Source organism: Chiloscyllium plagiosum, unplaced genomic scaffold (assembly GCF_037043375.1).
Source record: "Chiloscyllium plagiosum isolate Xiang-an unplaced genomic scaffold, Cpla_swu_hap1 HiC_scaffold_13, whole genome shotgun sequence".
NCBI classification, from domain to species: Eukaryota; Metazoa; Chordata; class Chondrichthyes; order Orectolobiformes; family Hemiscylliidae; genus Chiloscyllium; species Chiloscyllium plagiosum.
This window is the reverse complement of record NW_028270151.1, coordinates 65,444,756-65,463,146: the sequence shown is the minus strand read 5'-3', so window position 1 is coordinate 65,463,146 and position 18,391 is coordinate 65,444,756. Positions and strand designations below refer to the sequence as shown.

The window sequence follows — 18,391 nt, the reverse complement described above, 5'->3', positions numbered from 1 at the left end:
GTACTTCATTTAATACTACACAACTTACAGTATTGTATAACTTGTGGACCTGTAATTTTTTCTCCATACATTCAACTGGAAAAACTGGTTTTCCCAGTAAGAGCAAAGGTATGGCTTCATACCCAGGCAGAAATTATTTTCACAAATCTAAGATATGCCCACAAATTAGACAAAAGGAGGAACGAGGGGTTAGTAAGACAATGGGAAGGATAAAGAAGCAGTGAGGAATCACTGATCAACTTGTTGATTGAAAACCTACTCTAGGTTTACCCTATATTAAATAAAACAAAAAAAAACAGATGCACAAAAAACATACTAACCGTGAGGATATGCTATACTGGTGGCACATGATTTAGATGTCGCAGCAGCCAGCATGAGAGCAATAAAGTCCGAAGCGTATTTTACAGAATCTTCTTCAGGATCCATGTTTGAAGAAGCCTTTGATTGCAACAGTTTTTGCTTTATACTTTCATAAATTACAAAATGAATCACAGTCTCAGAGATGCCAGCATAGGAAGCAGACATTCCTCTGTAGAAGCCTCTGATACCATCAGACTGATATACTCTTCGCACACATTCAAAAGCATTCATTCGCCTTTCACCTCTGTTCCTACAAAGGAAATAGACAAAATAACAAGTCAATTTAAACATCTTTTTCCTCAATATCTTCTGAACTGTCCAACAGAAATAGAATTATAGGACTACAGAATTATAGTTCTTGGCAAAGTGATCAATCCTTTCCAAATGTCATAATAGTTACCATCTGTTTAACAGTGAAAGCATACAGCTCAAGCTGCTTTTCAATTAAGATAAATGCTTCAAGAGGATTGCCCCCGTATTAAAGAAAAAAAAACACTTTTGCTGAAAGAGGGAACAAAGGGTAGCAAACCTGGGATAGTGTCAAGGCAGGAGGAAGTTAAGAACAATCAAGGGTTGGTGCGGTGGTGAGGCAGGATGGCAAAATACTCAAAAACAAGACAGTGGAAAAAAGGCCAAAGAACAATAATACTCTAAGTAATATGTTGAGAGTCTGTACCAAAATATGCAAATTCAAAATTACTACAAAAATAAAAGAACAAGTTCCAGTACTATATAAATTGGATAGATAAGGTTATAGGAATAAAAACAGGCTATTTCGCTCTTCAAACCTGTTTCACCATGTAACAAAATCATTGCTGACCTGTGACACTGACATATTCCACTCTTTCCCCCATCTCAAAAAAAAACTAGCTTTTGTTACCAAAGGCACATCAATCTCACTTAAAAATATAGCAATTCATCGAGAATGAATTGTAATTTATGGATGAGTGTTGAAGGCTTCTACCAATTTTTGCATGCCAAAGTGCTTTTTAATGTCACTTCAGACATTTGTATTCCTTTTCAGAGAGTTAAAATGTTAATTTGAATGAAAATGTATGTCGTGGAACAAAGATTACAGAACAGGATCAGGCCCTTTGACCCTCCAAGCCTGTGCTGATCCAGATCCTCTATCGAAACCTGTCACCTATTTTCCAAGGATCTGTATCCCTCTATTCCCTGCCCATTCATTTATCCATCTAGATACATCTCAAATGACACTATCGTCCCTGCCTCGACCATCTCCACTGATAACACGTTCCAGGCACCCACCACCGTCTGCATAAAGAACTTTCCACACCTATCTCCCCTCTCATCTTGAACACACGACCCCGAGTAATCAAGACCCCACTCTGGGGGAAAAAAGCTTCTTGCTATCCCCCTTGTCCATACCCATCATGATTTTGTCAGCCTCAAATCAGGCCCTCTCTCAACCTGTCTTTTGAATGAAAATAATCCTAATCCATGTGACCTTTCTTCATAGCTAGTGCCCTCCATACCAGACAACATCCTGGTAAAACTCCACTGCACCCTCTCCAAAGCAACCACATCCTTTTGGTAATGTGGCGACCAGAACTGTACACTGTATTCCAAATGTGGCAAAACCAAAGCCCTATACAACTGTAACATGACCTGCCAACTCTTGTACTCAATACCCAGTCAGAGAAGGAAAGCATGCTTGTATGCCTTCCTGACCACATTACTAACCTGCGTTACTACCTTCAGGGTACGATGGACCTGAACACCCAGATCTCTCTGTACATAAATTTTCCCCAGGGCTTTTCGATTTACTGGATAGTTTGCTCTTGATTTGGATCGTCCAAAATGCATCACCTTGCATTTTTCCAGATTGAACTCCATCTGCCATTTCTCCACCCAACTCTCCAACTTATCTAGATTCTGCTGCATTCTGACAGTCCCCTTCACTATCTGCTACTCTGCCAACCTTAGTGTCATCTGCAAACTTGCTAATCAGACCACCTAAACCTTCCTCCAGATCATTTATGTTTATCACAAACAGCAGCAGTCCTAGCACGGATCCCTGTGGAACACCACTGGTCAGAGTTCTCCATTTTGAGAAATTCCCTTCCACTACTACTGTCTTCTGTTGCCCAGGCAGTTCTCTATTCATCTAGTGAGTACACCCTGGACACCACTTGACTTCACTTTCTCCATCAGCCTACCATGGGGAACCTTATGAAATACAGAAGTCCATGTATATGACATCTGCAGCCCTTCTCTCAATCAACTTTTTCAATTCCTCAAAGAATTCTACTAAGTTGGTAGGTCATGACCTTCCCTGTACAAAACCATGATGCCTATTACTAATAAGCCCATTTTCTTCCAAGTATAAATAGACCCTATCCCTTGAGCTTCTCCAGCAACTTCCATACTACTGATGTCAGGCTCACCGGTCTATAATTACCTGGATTATTCTTGTTACCCTTCTTAAACAAGGGGCCAACATTCGCAATCATCCAGTCCTCCAGGATCTCACCTGTGTTCAAGGATGCTACAAACATATTTAAGGCCCTAGCTATTTCCTCTCTCCCTTCCCTCAGTAACCTGGAATAGATTCCATCTGGACCTAGGGATTTGCCCACCTTAATGCCTTTTAGAATACCCAACACATCCTCCTTATTATGCCGACTTGACCTCGAGTAATCAGACATCTATCCGTATCCTCAACATCCATCATGTTCCTCTCCTCAGTGAATACTGACACAAAGTACTCGTTAAGAATCTCACCCATTTTCTGACTCCACGCATAACGTCCCTCCTTTGTCCTTGAGTGAACCAACCCTTTCTCTAGTTCCCTCTTGCTCCTTATAGATGAATAAAAGGCTTTGGGATTTTCCTTATCCATGTTTGCTAAAGATATTTCATGACAACTATTAGCCCTCTTAATTTCTCGTTTCAGATTGGCCGTACTTTCCAGATATTCTTCCAAAGCTTCGGTTTCAGTCACCTAGACCTAATGTATGCTTCCTTTTTCCTCTTAGCTCGTCTCAATTTCACATGACATCCACAGTTCCCTAATCTTATCATTTCTGTCCCTCGTTTCACAGGTACATGTCTGTCCTGCATTCTAATCAACCTCTTTTTCAAAGCATCCCACATATAAAATGTGGATTTACCCTTGAACAGCTGCTCCCAATTCACATTCCCCAGCTCCATTTGAATTTTGCTACAGTTGGCCTTTCCCAATCTCTCACTCTTCCTTTGTCCAATAAAGATAAAAAGAACATTGTTAACCAAAGTAAAGTCTTATTTACCGTGCTTCCAGTTGCAAGCGTGTTTTTATTAGCCAGATTGGATTGGTGGCTGTAATAGCGGTAAAGCCTAGGAAGAAATAACAAACACTAACACCAGGACTATGAACACTGAACTCAACAACGTTATAAAAATCTGCTCAAGTAACATTTAAACATTGTATGTAGAATACACGTCGTCAATTTAGGAAATTGGTGTTGTTTTCTTTTCAAAAAGTCAATTCTCTTCTCCCCCCCCTCCCCAGTCCCAGTTAATGATCACATTTTGTTTTTAAATTATGGTTCAACAAAGATATGCATACATAGGTAGAAGTTCTCTTTTAGATAAATTCTATTCTTCTCCCAAATTAGAAGGAATAGCCCCAAGAGCTAGAGAGTGACTCATTCAGGGGTGGGGTGGGGGTGGAGGTTGGACAGGCACAGTGTAGTGGTGGTCTAAATGGATACCCATGATGGGAATTGGAGAGAAAAAGTGAAGACTCCAGATGCTGTGTGGCACTGGAAAAGCACAGGTCAGGCAGCGTCCAAGGAGCATGAGAGTCAGCGTTTCAAGCATAAGGTCATCAGGAATTTGGGAGGGGCCAAGGCAGCTGGGAGATAAATAGAAGGGGGAATGGAGTTGGTGGAAGGTTAAGAAGCTCCTTGGATGCTGCCTGAATTGCTGTGCTCTTCCAGCACCACTGATCCAGAATCTGGTTTCCAGCATCTGCAGTCATTGTTTTTACCTTGGTGGAAGGTTGTCAGGAATGTGACAGGCAAATGAAGGTGAGTGGTGATGGTGATAAGTGGGAAGGAAGATGGACAGATAGAACAGTGTCAAGTTGGACGGTTGGATCTGGGCTAAGTGAGGGGAGGGGAGATGAGGAAACTGGAAAAATTGTGTGCGAGAGTGGAGGGTTCCAAGACAGAAGATGAAGTGTTCTTCCTCCGGTTGTTGAGTAGCTAGGATTTGGCAGTAGAGGCAACCCAGGACTTGCATGTCCTTGGCAGATTGGGAGGGGGAGTTGAAGTGGTCGGGCACAGGGCGGTGGGGTTGTTTGCTGTATGCGTCCCAGGCATGTTTGAAACGTTCCGCATGTTGGCGCCCTGACTCCCCAAATGTAGAGGAGACCACATTGAGAGCAACAGATACAGATGAAGGGTTTGGATGTGCAGGAAACTCTATTGGATGTGGAAGTGTCCTTTGGGGCTTTGGATGGAAGGCGGAGGGGAAGGAAAGAGAAGAGGAGAGAAGAGGAGATGTGGGCTCAGATTTTACATTACTTGCGGTATCAAGAGAAGGTGCTGGGAGTGGAGGGTGGGTGGTAGGGGACATGGACTTAACGAGGGAGTCGTGAAAGGAATGGTCCCTGCAGAATGCTCGATAGGGCTGGGGAGAGAAATATATCTTAGGTGGTGGCGTCTGACTCTAGGTGGCAGAAATGGTGGAGGATGATGCGTTATAACTGGAGGTTGGTAGGGTGGAAGGTGAGGACCAGGGGTTCTATCCTTGTTGCAGTTGGAGGGGTGGGGTTTAATGGTGGAGGTGCAGGAAGTGGAGATGATGTGCTGGAGGCCACTGTTGACCACATGGGAGGGGAAATTGCAGTCCTTGAAGTAGGAGACCACCTGGGATGTTCTTGAGTAGAATTGCTCCTCCTGGGGACAGATGCAGAGCAATTGGGAATAAGGGATAGCATTGTTACAGAAGAGGGTAGTGGGAGAAAGTGTAGTTCAGGTAACTGTGGGTGCAGGTGGGTTTGAAGTAGATGTCCATGCTGAGTCAGTCACCAGAAATGGAGATGCAGAGGTCCAGGAAGGGGAAAGAGGTGTCTGAGATGGTCCAGGTGAACTTGATCAGGGTGGAAGATGTTTGTGAAGTTGATGAACTGTTCAACCTCCTCATGGGAGCACGAGGTGGCACCGATACAGTCAGTCATCGATGTAGCAGAAGAAAAGGTGGGGAATGGTGCCAGTGCAGCTACGGAAGATGAACTGTTCCATAGACTCGACAAAGAGGCAGGCATAGCTGGGGCCCATGCAGGGCTACCCCTCTAGCCTGAAGGAAGTGGGAGGATTCAAAGGAGAAATTGTTGAGGGTGAGGACCAGTCCAGCCAATTGAATGAGCGTGACAGGGGAAGGGTACTGGTTGGGTCAAATGGGAGAGGAAGAAACAAAGGGCTTGGAGGCCTTTGTCGTGGCTGATGGAAGTGTATAGGAACTGGATGTCCATAGTAAAGATGAGGCATTGGGAGCCGGGGAACCGAAAATCAGAGATTATAGAGGGCATGGGCAGAATCCCAAACATATGTGGGCAGATCCTGGACCAAAGGGAACAGGTCAGGATGAAGGTATGAGGAGAGGAGTTCAGTGGGGCAACAGCAGGTAGAGATGATAGATTGATGGGGACAGTCAGGTTTGTGACTTTTGGGGAAGAGGAAGAACCGGACAGTGCGGGGTCCCTGGACTGAGGTTGGAGGCTGTGGAAGGAGATTCTTTTATGTGATACGGTTGTGGATGATCTGGGAAATGATAGTTTGGTGATGCGAGGTGAGAGAGTAGGGAGGCAGGAGGTGGTGTCTTTGAGTTGGCACCTGGATTTAGCGGCATACAGGTCAGTCTGCCAAACTACCACTACGCCTCTTCCCCCCCCTTGTCTGCTAACCCCCACCTTCATCTATTTATCACATTCCTAACTACCTCCCCCCCAGCTCCACCTTCTCCCATTTATCTCTCAGCACCCCGGGGCCCTGACCACATTCCTGATGAAGAGCTTATGCTCGAAACAAACTCTCCTGCTCCTCGGATGCTGCCTGACCTGCTATGCTTTTCCAGCGCCACAATTTTGACTGTGATAGGAATAACAGGGGGACTGAAAGAGCCTTTTTAGAAGAATTTTCCCATAGATAGAAAATAAGCTTTAGAGTAAAGCTTAACTAGAAAGAGACATTTTATCAATTGCAGACGCCACTGAAGTCCATCATTTACTTTGTGCATTGAATAACTGAATATGGTTGGATGTAACAGAAATAAAAGTCAGAAAAAAACTAGCTCAATGTAAATTCTATTTTCAAGAACTTGGAAAACTGAATTTCATTTCATAAATTTTACTTTTAAAGTTTGAGAGCTCTAACAGCTCACCAGGCAAAAACACTCTGCAAAGATACTGAATTAAGAACTGAGCACTGTATCCAAGTTTATGCATACTTGCTCATCGCTGTTCGAAGGGCAGACAACTGAACCAGCTCAAATTAACATCCCTCGATAGGGAGGAAAAATTAGAAGACACATGAACCATTTGGTGGCACCAGACACACAACTGTTAGTCACTCATGGGAAAATTAAGAATAAAAAGCAACTCAAATGAGGATGAAATACACAGGAAGTGATAGATTTGTGCTAATTAAATTCACAAACAATTCTTAACTTCAAAGGAAAATGATGTATAAATGTGTATAAGCTAATCATACATTACAATGTAGAAATTAGCTCAAAATCTCAAGACATCTACATTTAAGTTACATTAGAGAAAAAAAGTGTTTCTTTGCATTAACATACAAAAGTTCCAATTGTAATCTGAATGACGTGGAAGTCTTTGGTGTTCATTTTCAATTTTGCAAGAAAGACAACCCAACTAACTAATTCCTCCTAAATTAATCATACAGCAAATTATTGTCAGGCTGTTAATTCCACTTTTAAATTCCTGATATTATTTGGGCAACAAGTAGCAGTAGTTTTAATTTTACATCCCAATGACCATGCTGGACCCCTGCCACCAACATGGCTAGAAGTAACATTTTTTCAGTTGGGTAAGAACCTTGTCACTCTGTCACTATCTATAGTGTGGTGCATTTTAAATGCGATTATAGTCATAGCCAGGTGTTTGGCACGGAGGTTAAACAGAGAGAGAGATGAACTGGTGATGTAGGTGTTACGGGTGAAGGTCAGCATTTGTTACCCATTCTTAGCTGCTCATTATGGAGCATTAGTATGTAATGATTCGAAAAGAATGCAAAGTGAGAGACAGAGCAAGTGGGTGTGTTTGAGAACATGGTTAAGAACCTTGGAGAGTTACTGATTTCAGAGTGAAAAGCTAGTTAAGAAATTTACTCCTATTGGTGATGGACCATGGTTACATCCAAGGTAAAGTGATGGGTCTCCTCACCAAAAATAGCATTAGTCTAATTGGGTTTATGAAATTCCGAGAATTATTTCTTCTGAATTTCCCAAGACAAGCAGACATTGAGATATGACCTCCAGAATTTATCTCCGAATCGGAAGGTTAACATATTGCATGTTCTATTGCATGTCACTAAAATAAACACAGCAAGTGCTTACATACAGACTAGACATGAAATTTAAAAAATGCATTGTGCTTTTTTTTTCCAAAATTGTATCTCTAATCTGGAATAACAAACTGTTAAATAGTACTGATACACATTACATAATAGGCTCCAATCAGTGCTCAATTCAACACTCAGTTAAAGCTAGCAGTTATTTCTGCTTACACTGATGATAGGAAGTGACCTGGTGTGTAGCATGGGATGACAGGATTTCACACTTTGCTTGGGAGAAATGTACACTATATGTCTAAAATAGACACAGGCTTTCTGTATCACAACAAGAAGGTGACCTTATCAGATGAACTTGCAATACTGTACCTTTTGGTAGAACTCAAATAATTAATTGCAAGTCTCACTCAAGTTGAGATATTTTCCCCCCTCTTGAACAACTGTGAATTAAAAACAGGGCCAAGAAAGGTGATAGTGAAAAAGTTTATCCTTAAACATTGGTGTACTGAAGTTTTGCTATTTGCAGCATGGCTTAGACCACAAAATACTATTAATGGAACACTTACAAAATTTACTGTCAGTAAAACACTGTTATACAGAATGATGGAACATCACTTATGAACAAATAAAAATGCTAACCTTGTCTTAAGTGTAGCAAATATGCACAGAAATCAATAAATAGTGTACATCAGGAGCCTTAAGTCTTACATTTTTAATTTCTAGAAGAGTTTACCAAGCAGCCATTTGAAAAACTAGGATTTTCTGCAAAAACCTATAAACTTGGAATATCTTTCTTGCTTGTGCAAGACATTGCCAAGCAAATTAAGACTTTCCAAACCAAGTGATCAATACTGCTATATGAATAAATCTCTACAAGACAGATTGTTTTACTGTAAAATATATTTGCAAAAATACAACCAATTTATTTGGATATGGTCATATGAACATATAACAATTTGGTTAACTACTCGAACATTTTCATTTCTTTATTAAAAAAAACTCAACATTTGTTCTCTCAATCTCCTAATATTGTAATGATCAAAATTGGTTTTTTTTCAAAAAAAATATTTTGTGGGTGAATCTGTCCATTCCCAGCAAAAATGAAATGCATTCACTAAAACAAAGCAACCATTAGAAGGAGAACAAATACCACAATGCTCAGATTATAAGCCACATTAGATAATTCTCTCGAACACAAATGACTACGTTCTGACTATTGTAAATACGATGGGATAAAATCAATGAGGATGAAATGTCGTCTTGCATGGTTTGTGCTGAGTAACCTTGGCTCAGCTGTTGGTCAGTAAGAATTACTATTTATTAAATTTCATGCAATCACTTGAAGAAATGTTTTAAGTTTGCCAATTTTAGTGAATTAATTGGTTCGAAGACAAATAATATACCTCAAAAATTTAATTACCTGCAGCATGTTCAAAAGATTCAAACTACTCACTGCAGTGTCAGTTCCAGCTTCTAATCTTTCACATGGTCAAAAGAATGGATTACTAACAATTGGTCCACTTTGGGCAACTCAATTACATCTTACATAATTTTGTACTAGGAAATGCTATTCCGAGATAGTACAAAATCTAAAATGAGAATTGTATGCTGACTGTAAGAAACACTTTTCATTCATATCTTAAGTCAGCTATGGTTCATCGTGAGCATTAGCAGCAAAAGTAGTTATTCAGTGAGCTTCTGCATGCTACTCAAAGAATACACCTATATTTCTGACATGTGCATTCCAAGTTCAAATGGATACAATTTATGAAAAAAAGAGTTCGATCCTGTTACGCTGACCACATGTAATTAGATCTCATGATTCTCTCTTTTTGGAAAGTTTATGCTGCAGTTTTTCATTGACTTTTTAAGACTAGAGAAGTGAAATGCATTAAATGATCAAAAACTTCAGGACACAGTAAACTTTCAGTCCACAAATCAAGCATTTTCATGCATTTCCTGAGATCATAAATCAAGGCACATTCTCACTTTAGAAGCTAAAGTACATATGCAGACATGGTCACTAAGTTATAGGAAGGTTGTGATAGTCAAGAAGAGCATGCAGAGGAGATTCATCAGGAGGTTATGCGGTTTGGAATATTTCAACTATGAAGGAAGACTATGTTTATTTCTTGGAACACAGAAGTGGGGGTGGGTGGGGAGAGAGAAGAATACCTGATTAAAGTCTACAAGGAATATGAAGAGGCATAGATAGGGTTGATGATAATAAACTCTGCCTACAAGTAGAGGGGTAAATTATAAAAAAAAACACAGATTTATAGGTAAGGAATACAAGGTTAGAGAGGATTGGAGTAGAAATTTTTACACTCAGAGGGTGGTGGTATTTTGGAACTTCCCGCCCGAAAAGGATGATGGAAACAGGAAATATTACAACATTCAGACGAAAAGACATAGCTTACAAGGCTATAGACTAAGTACTGAGCTAAATGGCCTCTTTCCATGTTGTAATACCACTATAGTGGTCCAAGTAAATAAGTTTTACTTAAGTTGTGCAGGGCACTGAGGAGACAACATTTGGAAATTTAGAGTTTTGGTCTCTTGTGAAAAGAAGGATGTAAATGCATTAAAAACAGTTGCAAAGTTTCACACAATTGATATCTAGGATGGTGAGTATTTTCACAAGATCCTTAGAAAAAGGTACCACACAGAATGAGACTTTTCAGCCTATTGCGTTTGCACAAGCCAAAAGAAAAAAAAAATGTGTAAACTAGCCATCTTCTCTAATCCCACCTTCCAGCAGCTGGTCTCTAACATTGAATTGCTGTTACCTTCACTCATTTTGAGGGCTCCTAAATCTGCAGCTGCAGGGTTTCTGCTTCCATCACTAAACCAAGCAAATTCCAGATATTCACCAATCTCTCGGTGTCCCGTCTAATCTTTCTACCAATCACTTGAAATTTGCAGTCCCAGGATATGGACTTCTCCACTGGATACAGGTCTTTCTTAGCTATTCAATCTCGGGTCCTCGTATTTTTGCACATCTCCGTTAAGTCACTCCTCAGCGTTCTCTGTTCCAAGCAAAGCAATTAAAATCTACCAAATCTTTCATCACTGCAAATGTCAAACCTTGGCGAGATTCTGGTCAATCTTCTCTAGCTCCCTGTGAAGCAGTGATCAGAGCTACACAAAATTCCAGCTTTGGTGTAACAACATTTATATAGGTCCAACCTTACATCTCCACTTTGGTGTTCTAAACCTTATCCAATGAATGAAAGCATTCCATAAACTTTCTTTACCACCTTATTTATCAGTTTTGTCATCTTCAAGGAGCAGTACTTCAAAATCTCCTCAATCACTCCCAATAACCTCCATTTACAGCCTGTTCCCGAGCATTATTTGCCCTGTCCAAATTGCCACCTTGCTTCTCCAGATGGAATTCCATTTGTCACTCTTTTGCCCAACCACTGATATCACTTCAACTTCCTGGTTGCCTTTTGTCATCTGCAGATTTCCAAATCACGTCTCCATGTTTAAGTGAGACTCAGTAACATATACAATAAGCAAAGAATGCATCCTGTGGAAAGGCATTGCAAACAGCTTTCCATTCTTATAAAGGAATGTTTGGACAAGCTGGGCCTGTGTCCATTGGAGTTTAAGAGGTGTTCGTATTAAGACCCACAAGTCCTTGAAAGGACCTGATAAGGTGTGATGCTGTAACAAGCAGGCCACACTCACCAGAACAAGAGTCAGTCTTTGACTATTATGTCACAATAACATTTGCATGATAGAGATGACAGGCAAAGACCATTTCTAGCAAGAAAGCTTAACAAAACATCTTGAGACATTCAACAGCATTACAACTATCACATCCCAGGGTTCACGACTAACCAGAAACTTAACAGTAACAGTCACATATATTGTAGCTATGAGAACAAGGGCAAAGGCTGCTGTGATTGTCTTGACTCCCTGAAGCCTTCAACTTGTGCTCCGTAAATAGCAAAGGGTGCAATGGAATACTTCGCTTTTACTTGGATAAGTGCAATTCCTGCAACACCAAGGACAAGCAATTGACTCACCAACTTAACTATTGAGTCATTTCATAGTTTGGCTGCAGTGCACACCATCGAGAAGGCGCACAGCAGTACTTTAAGATGTCATTGACAGCACCTCCCAAACTCATAACCATTTGAAGATGAAGGGAAGCAGTCAGATAGAAAACTCCAAAGATGCCTTTGAACTTACACACCATACTAACTTGCAAGTACATTTATCATTCTTTCATCATTGCTGGTGCAAGATCCTATAACTCCCCACCTCTACATGGACTGCAGTGGTTTAAGACAGTAGCTCATACTACTTCATGACAAAAAAAAGTCAGTCTTGCCAGACAACCACTTCCCATAAAAAAACTTAAAAGAAAAATAATTTGGTAGTGAGCCAAATAAACACAAGAAGTTACCGATTTAATCAGAGTTGGATTTCCTTAATTATGTGCTAGATTATTAAATATCAATGTCCTTACTGCTCCTAGACAGGGAGTGGTGATGGGTGAATGGAATGCAGAACAGTGTCCCATTTCAGTATTGTCTAGTGGTGGTCGCTGATCGAAAGGTGTTCAGAGGGATGTTTGTGATGTCAGGCCGACAGAACGTTCATGCAAATGAATGGCCTTCTGACATTCAAAGGATATAATCAAATTTCACCTGCCCCACATATTGCAGGTTCTTCAATTGTGTACTGTTTAGTCACTGCTGCATTCAACATTTGATTGAAAAAGAAAGTCATTCTCAATCTAAAGAGTTTAGATACAGCACCAATGGACTGGAACTGTCTCATTATTCAAGTCAGCATCTTTTGCAGAGAGAAAAATCAAGTTGAAATTGGGTTGGAGAGTGGCAGACAAAAATAAAACCCAAGTAGTGGAAAAAAAACCCAAAGGTAAAGATACACTCAAAACGTACATAATATTCACTTGCAATTCTTGAGTTGTCAAACTCACCATTTATGATAAAATATTCTTTCTCTATCTTCCCTTGTGCAAAATCTGATTATATTCTATATTATATATTTAAATAAATATACAGTTTGAAAATCTTGGGAGAAAAACATTTAACTTTGAACTTGTATGTTCTCTTTCTGATTCTTTTACCTCGGCCTTTTATCAGGCCTAGATTGACACAAACATCTTAGGAGAGGAAAAGTCAACAAAAGTAAGCTATTTATTCAGGCAGGTTTGCAATTCTAGTTTTCAAAAGTCTCATTATATATGAGAATTGTATTTGAGAAATTTTGCAAATGGGATCTCACTCCAGTTATTTATTAATGATGTGCACTTGACTGAAATAAGGTGCTTTTGTGCATTGCAGTAACATCCAGTAACGATCATGCTTTATCTACTGTCATGTATTTCAATCATGTTTTCTATCTTTCATTTTAGATTACTTTGCCCCCCAGGACAATATAAAGTTCAGAGCCCTTTACCTTGGATTTCTGACTTGTTGTGACATGCTAAATCAAAACACTTATGCTTGAAAATCAGTTAATTAAACCAGTAATGTATTCATTCATGTCAAAATTTAATAGCTACTACCTCAAGCATGTACAGTAGCCACATCCTAATCATTCAAACAGAAATACCACTGAAGTACTTCCTTCCAAGTTATAAAATGAATCAGAATACAATAATCTGCATACACAAATAGAGAAAGAAACCAGCAACAATAAAGATGATACTTAACATCCCAACAAGTGACAAGGTTAGCATTTTCCTTCTGAAACTTAATCTGAAATTGCAGAAACATCTCTTGACCTTCCTTTTTCAGTTTTTCCAAACCCAAATAAAACTCAAATAAACCACCTACTCTTGTCGATTTTCATACATGATCCCTAATGTTTCTGGACTATTATTTCACAATCAATGAACAAGCTGAAAACAGTTTTTTTTCCCCACATTTGCTTCTGTCTTCCTCATAATTTTGTTAAAACATAAATAGCAATGTGAACCCCATGTGAATATATCAACGAACCCATGTTTATGGTTTCTGGAAGCGGAGGGGGGTAATAACTGTACGACCTGAAGGCAAATCCTCAACACAGGAATCTACTGTGACTGATCTCCAAAGTTTAAGCATAATTTTTGGTTTCAATGTATTTCTTTAACGTGGTTAACAAACAAGAACTAACACCAGATGCATTATCATTTTATTTCACAAGAAAAATATTTAACTTGGTGAAAAATGATTCTTAAATTCAGCTGATATAATATTTTCAGAAATAATACCCTGGATTTTACTAAGAGCTTTGCAGCATTGTTGAAAGTTTTTTTTAAAAACAACAGGTCATTATTAGAAGGAACATGATTGAATTTTTCATCCTAATCCAATCATGGCAAGAGTTTCCCTGACAGTGAGCAATTAATTCAGCACAGGCCAGGGATCAAATTTGTAACCTACGTGGTTCAGTGCTATATAAAATACAGCCATTAAGCAGATCAGGAAAATCTCAATGTTAACTTTTTACTATTCATTTTGAAAGCTATTGAAAAAGCTAATAATCTATGGAATCAAAAATACCAATTAAGGATGAAGTCATGAATCAAGTAAGCAGCTTGAACATTCTTGTCACCATAGAAAATCAAGCAGTATACAAAATGCTAGTTTGTTAACTACGGTATTTTTTTTAGTAAAATCATGTTGAAAATTTTCAACCCTTTTGTGAAATAGCCCAGTTATGCCTTGCGCTAACATGCTATACATTCACCCAATACACCTGCAGTTATTCCTCTTGTGCTTGACCTAATAGAATGGTGGTGTAATTTCAAATTTGTTCTTCCTGTATAAAATTATCAAAAACCTTTCATAAAGTGTGTTTATTTTAAATTAAATGGGAATATTAATCACCAGTAATCAAAATATCATTCCATACCCACTTTCTCAGCGTTTTCTCCAAAAGATCTCAACGGTAACTTTGAAATTAAATTTAATAAATCATGGGGCTTATAATATACTGGCTTTTTCTAAACATAAGTTAGCCCTGCTGAATAACTTAATTAAATAAACTAGGATGATACAACTAAAAAAAGTTTAGATCACTGAAAATTGCAAATAAGAGGCAATGGACATGGGCCACATTTAAGTACCAGGGTAAACAGAATGTTTCAGACTTGTACAGCATATTGGAACAGTCTATTTTTTCTTTCTTGTAACCTCACTTAAAGTTGACCGTTAATGCAAATCTATGGAACTGCTTTTAAAAAAGATTTTATTGTCTAAAAACCAAATTAGAAGTTGTATTTGAAGTTAGTCTGAGATTAATAATTTCATTCTTCAGATAAGGCATTTCTTTAAAAACTAAATTTGTCTAGATTATGCTTAAATCATCTCCATAAATAATTATATGAAGTGACTTTTAAACATGAAACACTAAGCAATCATACATTTTCTGTGACATCTAAGTGAAGAAACCACTCTCCAATTTCGTAGAAAATGCTGAAATAAAACAACAGTTATTATAACTGCATTGAGAATTAACATACCCATTTAGATACAGCAACACTCAACTCAGGTTGAAAATTCACCTCATTTTACAAATTTGGAAACTTGCAAGTAAATTTAAGTAATAAGGCTATGTTCTCCAAATACTGTTCCTCAAAAGGAAAGCAACAGTCTTTACTCTGACCTGCTACTCCAGCCGAGACCATATGGACCTGACTAGAATCTGGATCAAGGACTGCGTTCAACTTCTCCTTTGAACTGGAGTAAGCAGCGAAGTATATTGCTCTGGATAGGGGGAAAAAAAATTGCACAAGTGAAATGTTAGTCATATCTTAAATGCAGCAACTTGCCAATGATTTAAAAAAAAAACTCTCCTTGGCATTACTCTCTTGAAAATGGTGTACATACGTTCAAATTTAATATTTTCATTCAGAACTATGTCCCATAAACAAGAGATGAAAAGATACAAAAATTTATTGTAAACAACCACCTTGGATTCACAAGGTCTAAAGACAGTGAATCTATGGGGAAATAGACTAGATTTAATGTTACATTCAATATTTTCAGTTTTCTTTTCTGCATGCAAGTGTGCATCACTTGCAAACTTACACATGGTACTTTAAAGCTGCAACTTAAGTGACTTGCATAGAACTTCCAGGTTGCTGCGCAGCTTAGAAGGAACACTGATTGCATTTGTTCAAACAGGATTTGTCAAGTTGTATGTAGGCATTAGGACTTTTGGCCATCGTTAAAGATTGGGCCATTATAAATATCTATACCAGGAGCCCTTTCAAAAACTAACAATTGATTCTCCTCCTCACATTCTCTACACTTTGTAGAACTTTCTAACAACTCAAAAACGGGCCAGTTTCATTAACTGATCTTCAATTGATGATTGCACAGTGCAATTGGACAGAATAAACAAACAGAGTTTAAGGATAATGTTTGTGACCAGCAGCATCCTCAGATTTAAATAAATGCTAACAGGAATTGGAATCAATTTACAGATCCAATTGGGAATACTTGGGAAATTCCAAGGGTTTTAAAAAAAATTGTTTTCAAAGTATTTACCCAGGCTGCTAACCTTTCGGAGAGAGAAATGTGCTACACACTCAAGGCTAACCAAATTAAGCCCACAGCTTTGGAAAATAGCCTCTCAAAAATTGCATTGCTAAAAGATCAGTATTCAAAACAGCTAATGCTGCAACCGCAAAGGTCACTCTTTCAGCATCTGAAGACAGAATAGACAAGTTAACATTTTGCATGCGAACAATTTTTCCATTGGAGTTGGAATGATCAATGTGATTGTGCAACGTGTGTGTACTGTAGTGTAGCAAAAGGACAATGTAATACTTTCAGCAGATTGTCATCTTACATGTGGTAGAGATCCAAAGTATATAATTTGCCATCTAAGCCAAACTGACTGGCCAGATACCAAAGCCTAGGAACTGGCTGGTTTGTACTGTTCTGCAACTTACAATGCAGTACATTTTGTCCACTTTCCTGTTCAGAATGAGAAAATCAAAACTGATGTATTTTGCATTCCAACCAAATTAGTAACTTACTGAGCACACATTTCCAGAAGTTAGCACAAAAATCCTCCTGATAAAGCACTTGTTAAGTAACGATAAAGCTCTTTAGCTATTTATTTTGCATACACAGGTGCACAATGTCTTTATTCTAAATCAGAGCTACTAGACAACGCAAAAGGCTCCAGCAATTTTCTTCCTACAATCATTAATGAAATTAATTACTTCATAAAAATCCTGCTGAATAAGAACATCACAGGTATCAAGCATTAGAAAGGTGGCACTTGGAATGTTAGCAGATGTTCTGTACTCACATCCATGGTAATAAAAGGACTGCTGAACTGAGTCATTTACAATACTTGAGGCCATACTTACTAATGGTCTGTTAAACTGATAGGCCATAACTGAGTGACTCAATTAACCTTTGGTACTGCTCTTAGTCACAGAAGGCAAACTCAACAAGCCATATGTTTGCTATTACTATTACTAAAATTTTTGAACATCACTTTGGAAAATACCATTAAGTGCACATATATTCCTTTTACAACAGGTTTAAGTGCTACTTGTGATACTTCACTATTAGGGAAAAAAAGATCAGTCTGCTGACTGTGCACTGGATATAAAGAAAACAGGTATACTTTATACTATTTAATAAATTAGTGAAAGCAATTTGTTTCTTAAATTACATCCTCCATTTAAACTACGTCAAAAGGAACCCTCGACTGCGTTAATTCTGTTTTCATTCATATAACAGGTAGGCATTGGGTTCTTGTTATTTTTAAATCAGTACCTGAAATAAGCCAAACCAGCAGAACTACAGACAATGTACCAATTATCTTCAATGTTAATTCAAAAATAAAAGTTCTCAAATTATTTTGTCCCTGCTCAAAGCTATTTATAATTGCTAAACTGAGGCCATGATTTTCCACTTACTGCACCCAATGAATGAACATTTAGAAGTTGACCTTGTTTTCTTATATGCACAGCCATTTTTTAAAGACTGCAGGAAGTAAGAATTAAAAATTAGATAAAAACCTTGTATATGGTTCAGTGCAGTTTTATAAGAAAATTAATTTTGAGTGTTAAAATCAGGTTACACAGAGGTGGAGGCAAGACATTTACTTCAAGTGCTATACCAGATTACTGTTGAAATACAAAGATTTTAACTTATTTTTCATTGCATTAAATGACACTTTTTCAAAGTGGATAGGATATTGATAATGGATGGGGTGAACATTAATAAGCAAGATTAAAAGTCCTGGATTAGGCATGAGGAACCTGGATGTGTTTGAAGAGTGAACAAGTTGCCTTGTTTGGATGGTTTGTTTCTTGGGCTGCTAAGGAAAGTGGAGCTGAAAGTGTTGGAAGGATGTGCCAAAATGATCCACAATTTCATAAATGCAGGGTGATGTTATGGAATTGGGAAGTGGCAAATGTGCAAAAAAGGTCCAAGGATGGTCCTAGTGAATTCAAGCTAGAAAATTTATCACAGAAGACGACTTTTAGA

The 18,391-nt window shown here is 38.5% G+C and overlaps 1 protein-coding gene across 1 annotated transcript in view; it reads right to left on the bottom strand.

Moving 5' to 3' along the window:
- The window catches only part of LOC122555843 (solute carrier family 25 member 36-A), a 74,108-nt gene that overhangs the window by 6,314 nt on the left and 49,403 nt on the right, over nt 1–18,391 (bottom strand). The window contains exons 4-6 of the mRNA XM_043702039.2: nt 15,540–15,640; nt 3,633–3,699; nt 321–610 (exon numbers count right to left, since the gene is read on the bottom strand). Coding sequence (XP_043557974.1) covers nt 321–610; nt 3,633–3,699; nt 15,540–15,640 — 458 coding nt within the window. The remainder of the gene's footprint in view (nt 1–320; nt 611–3,632; nt 3,700–15,539; nt 15,641–18,391) is intronic.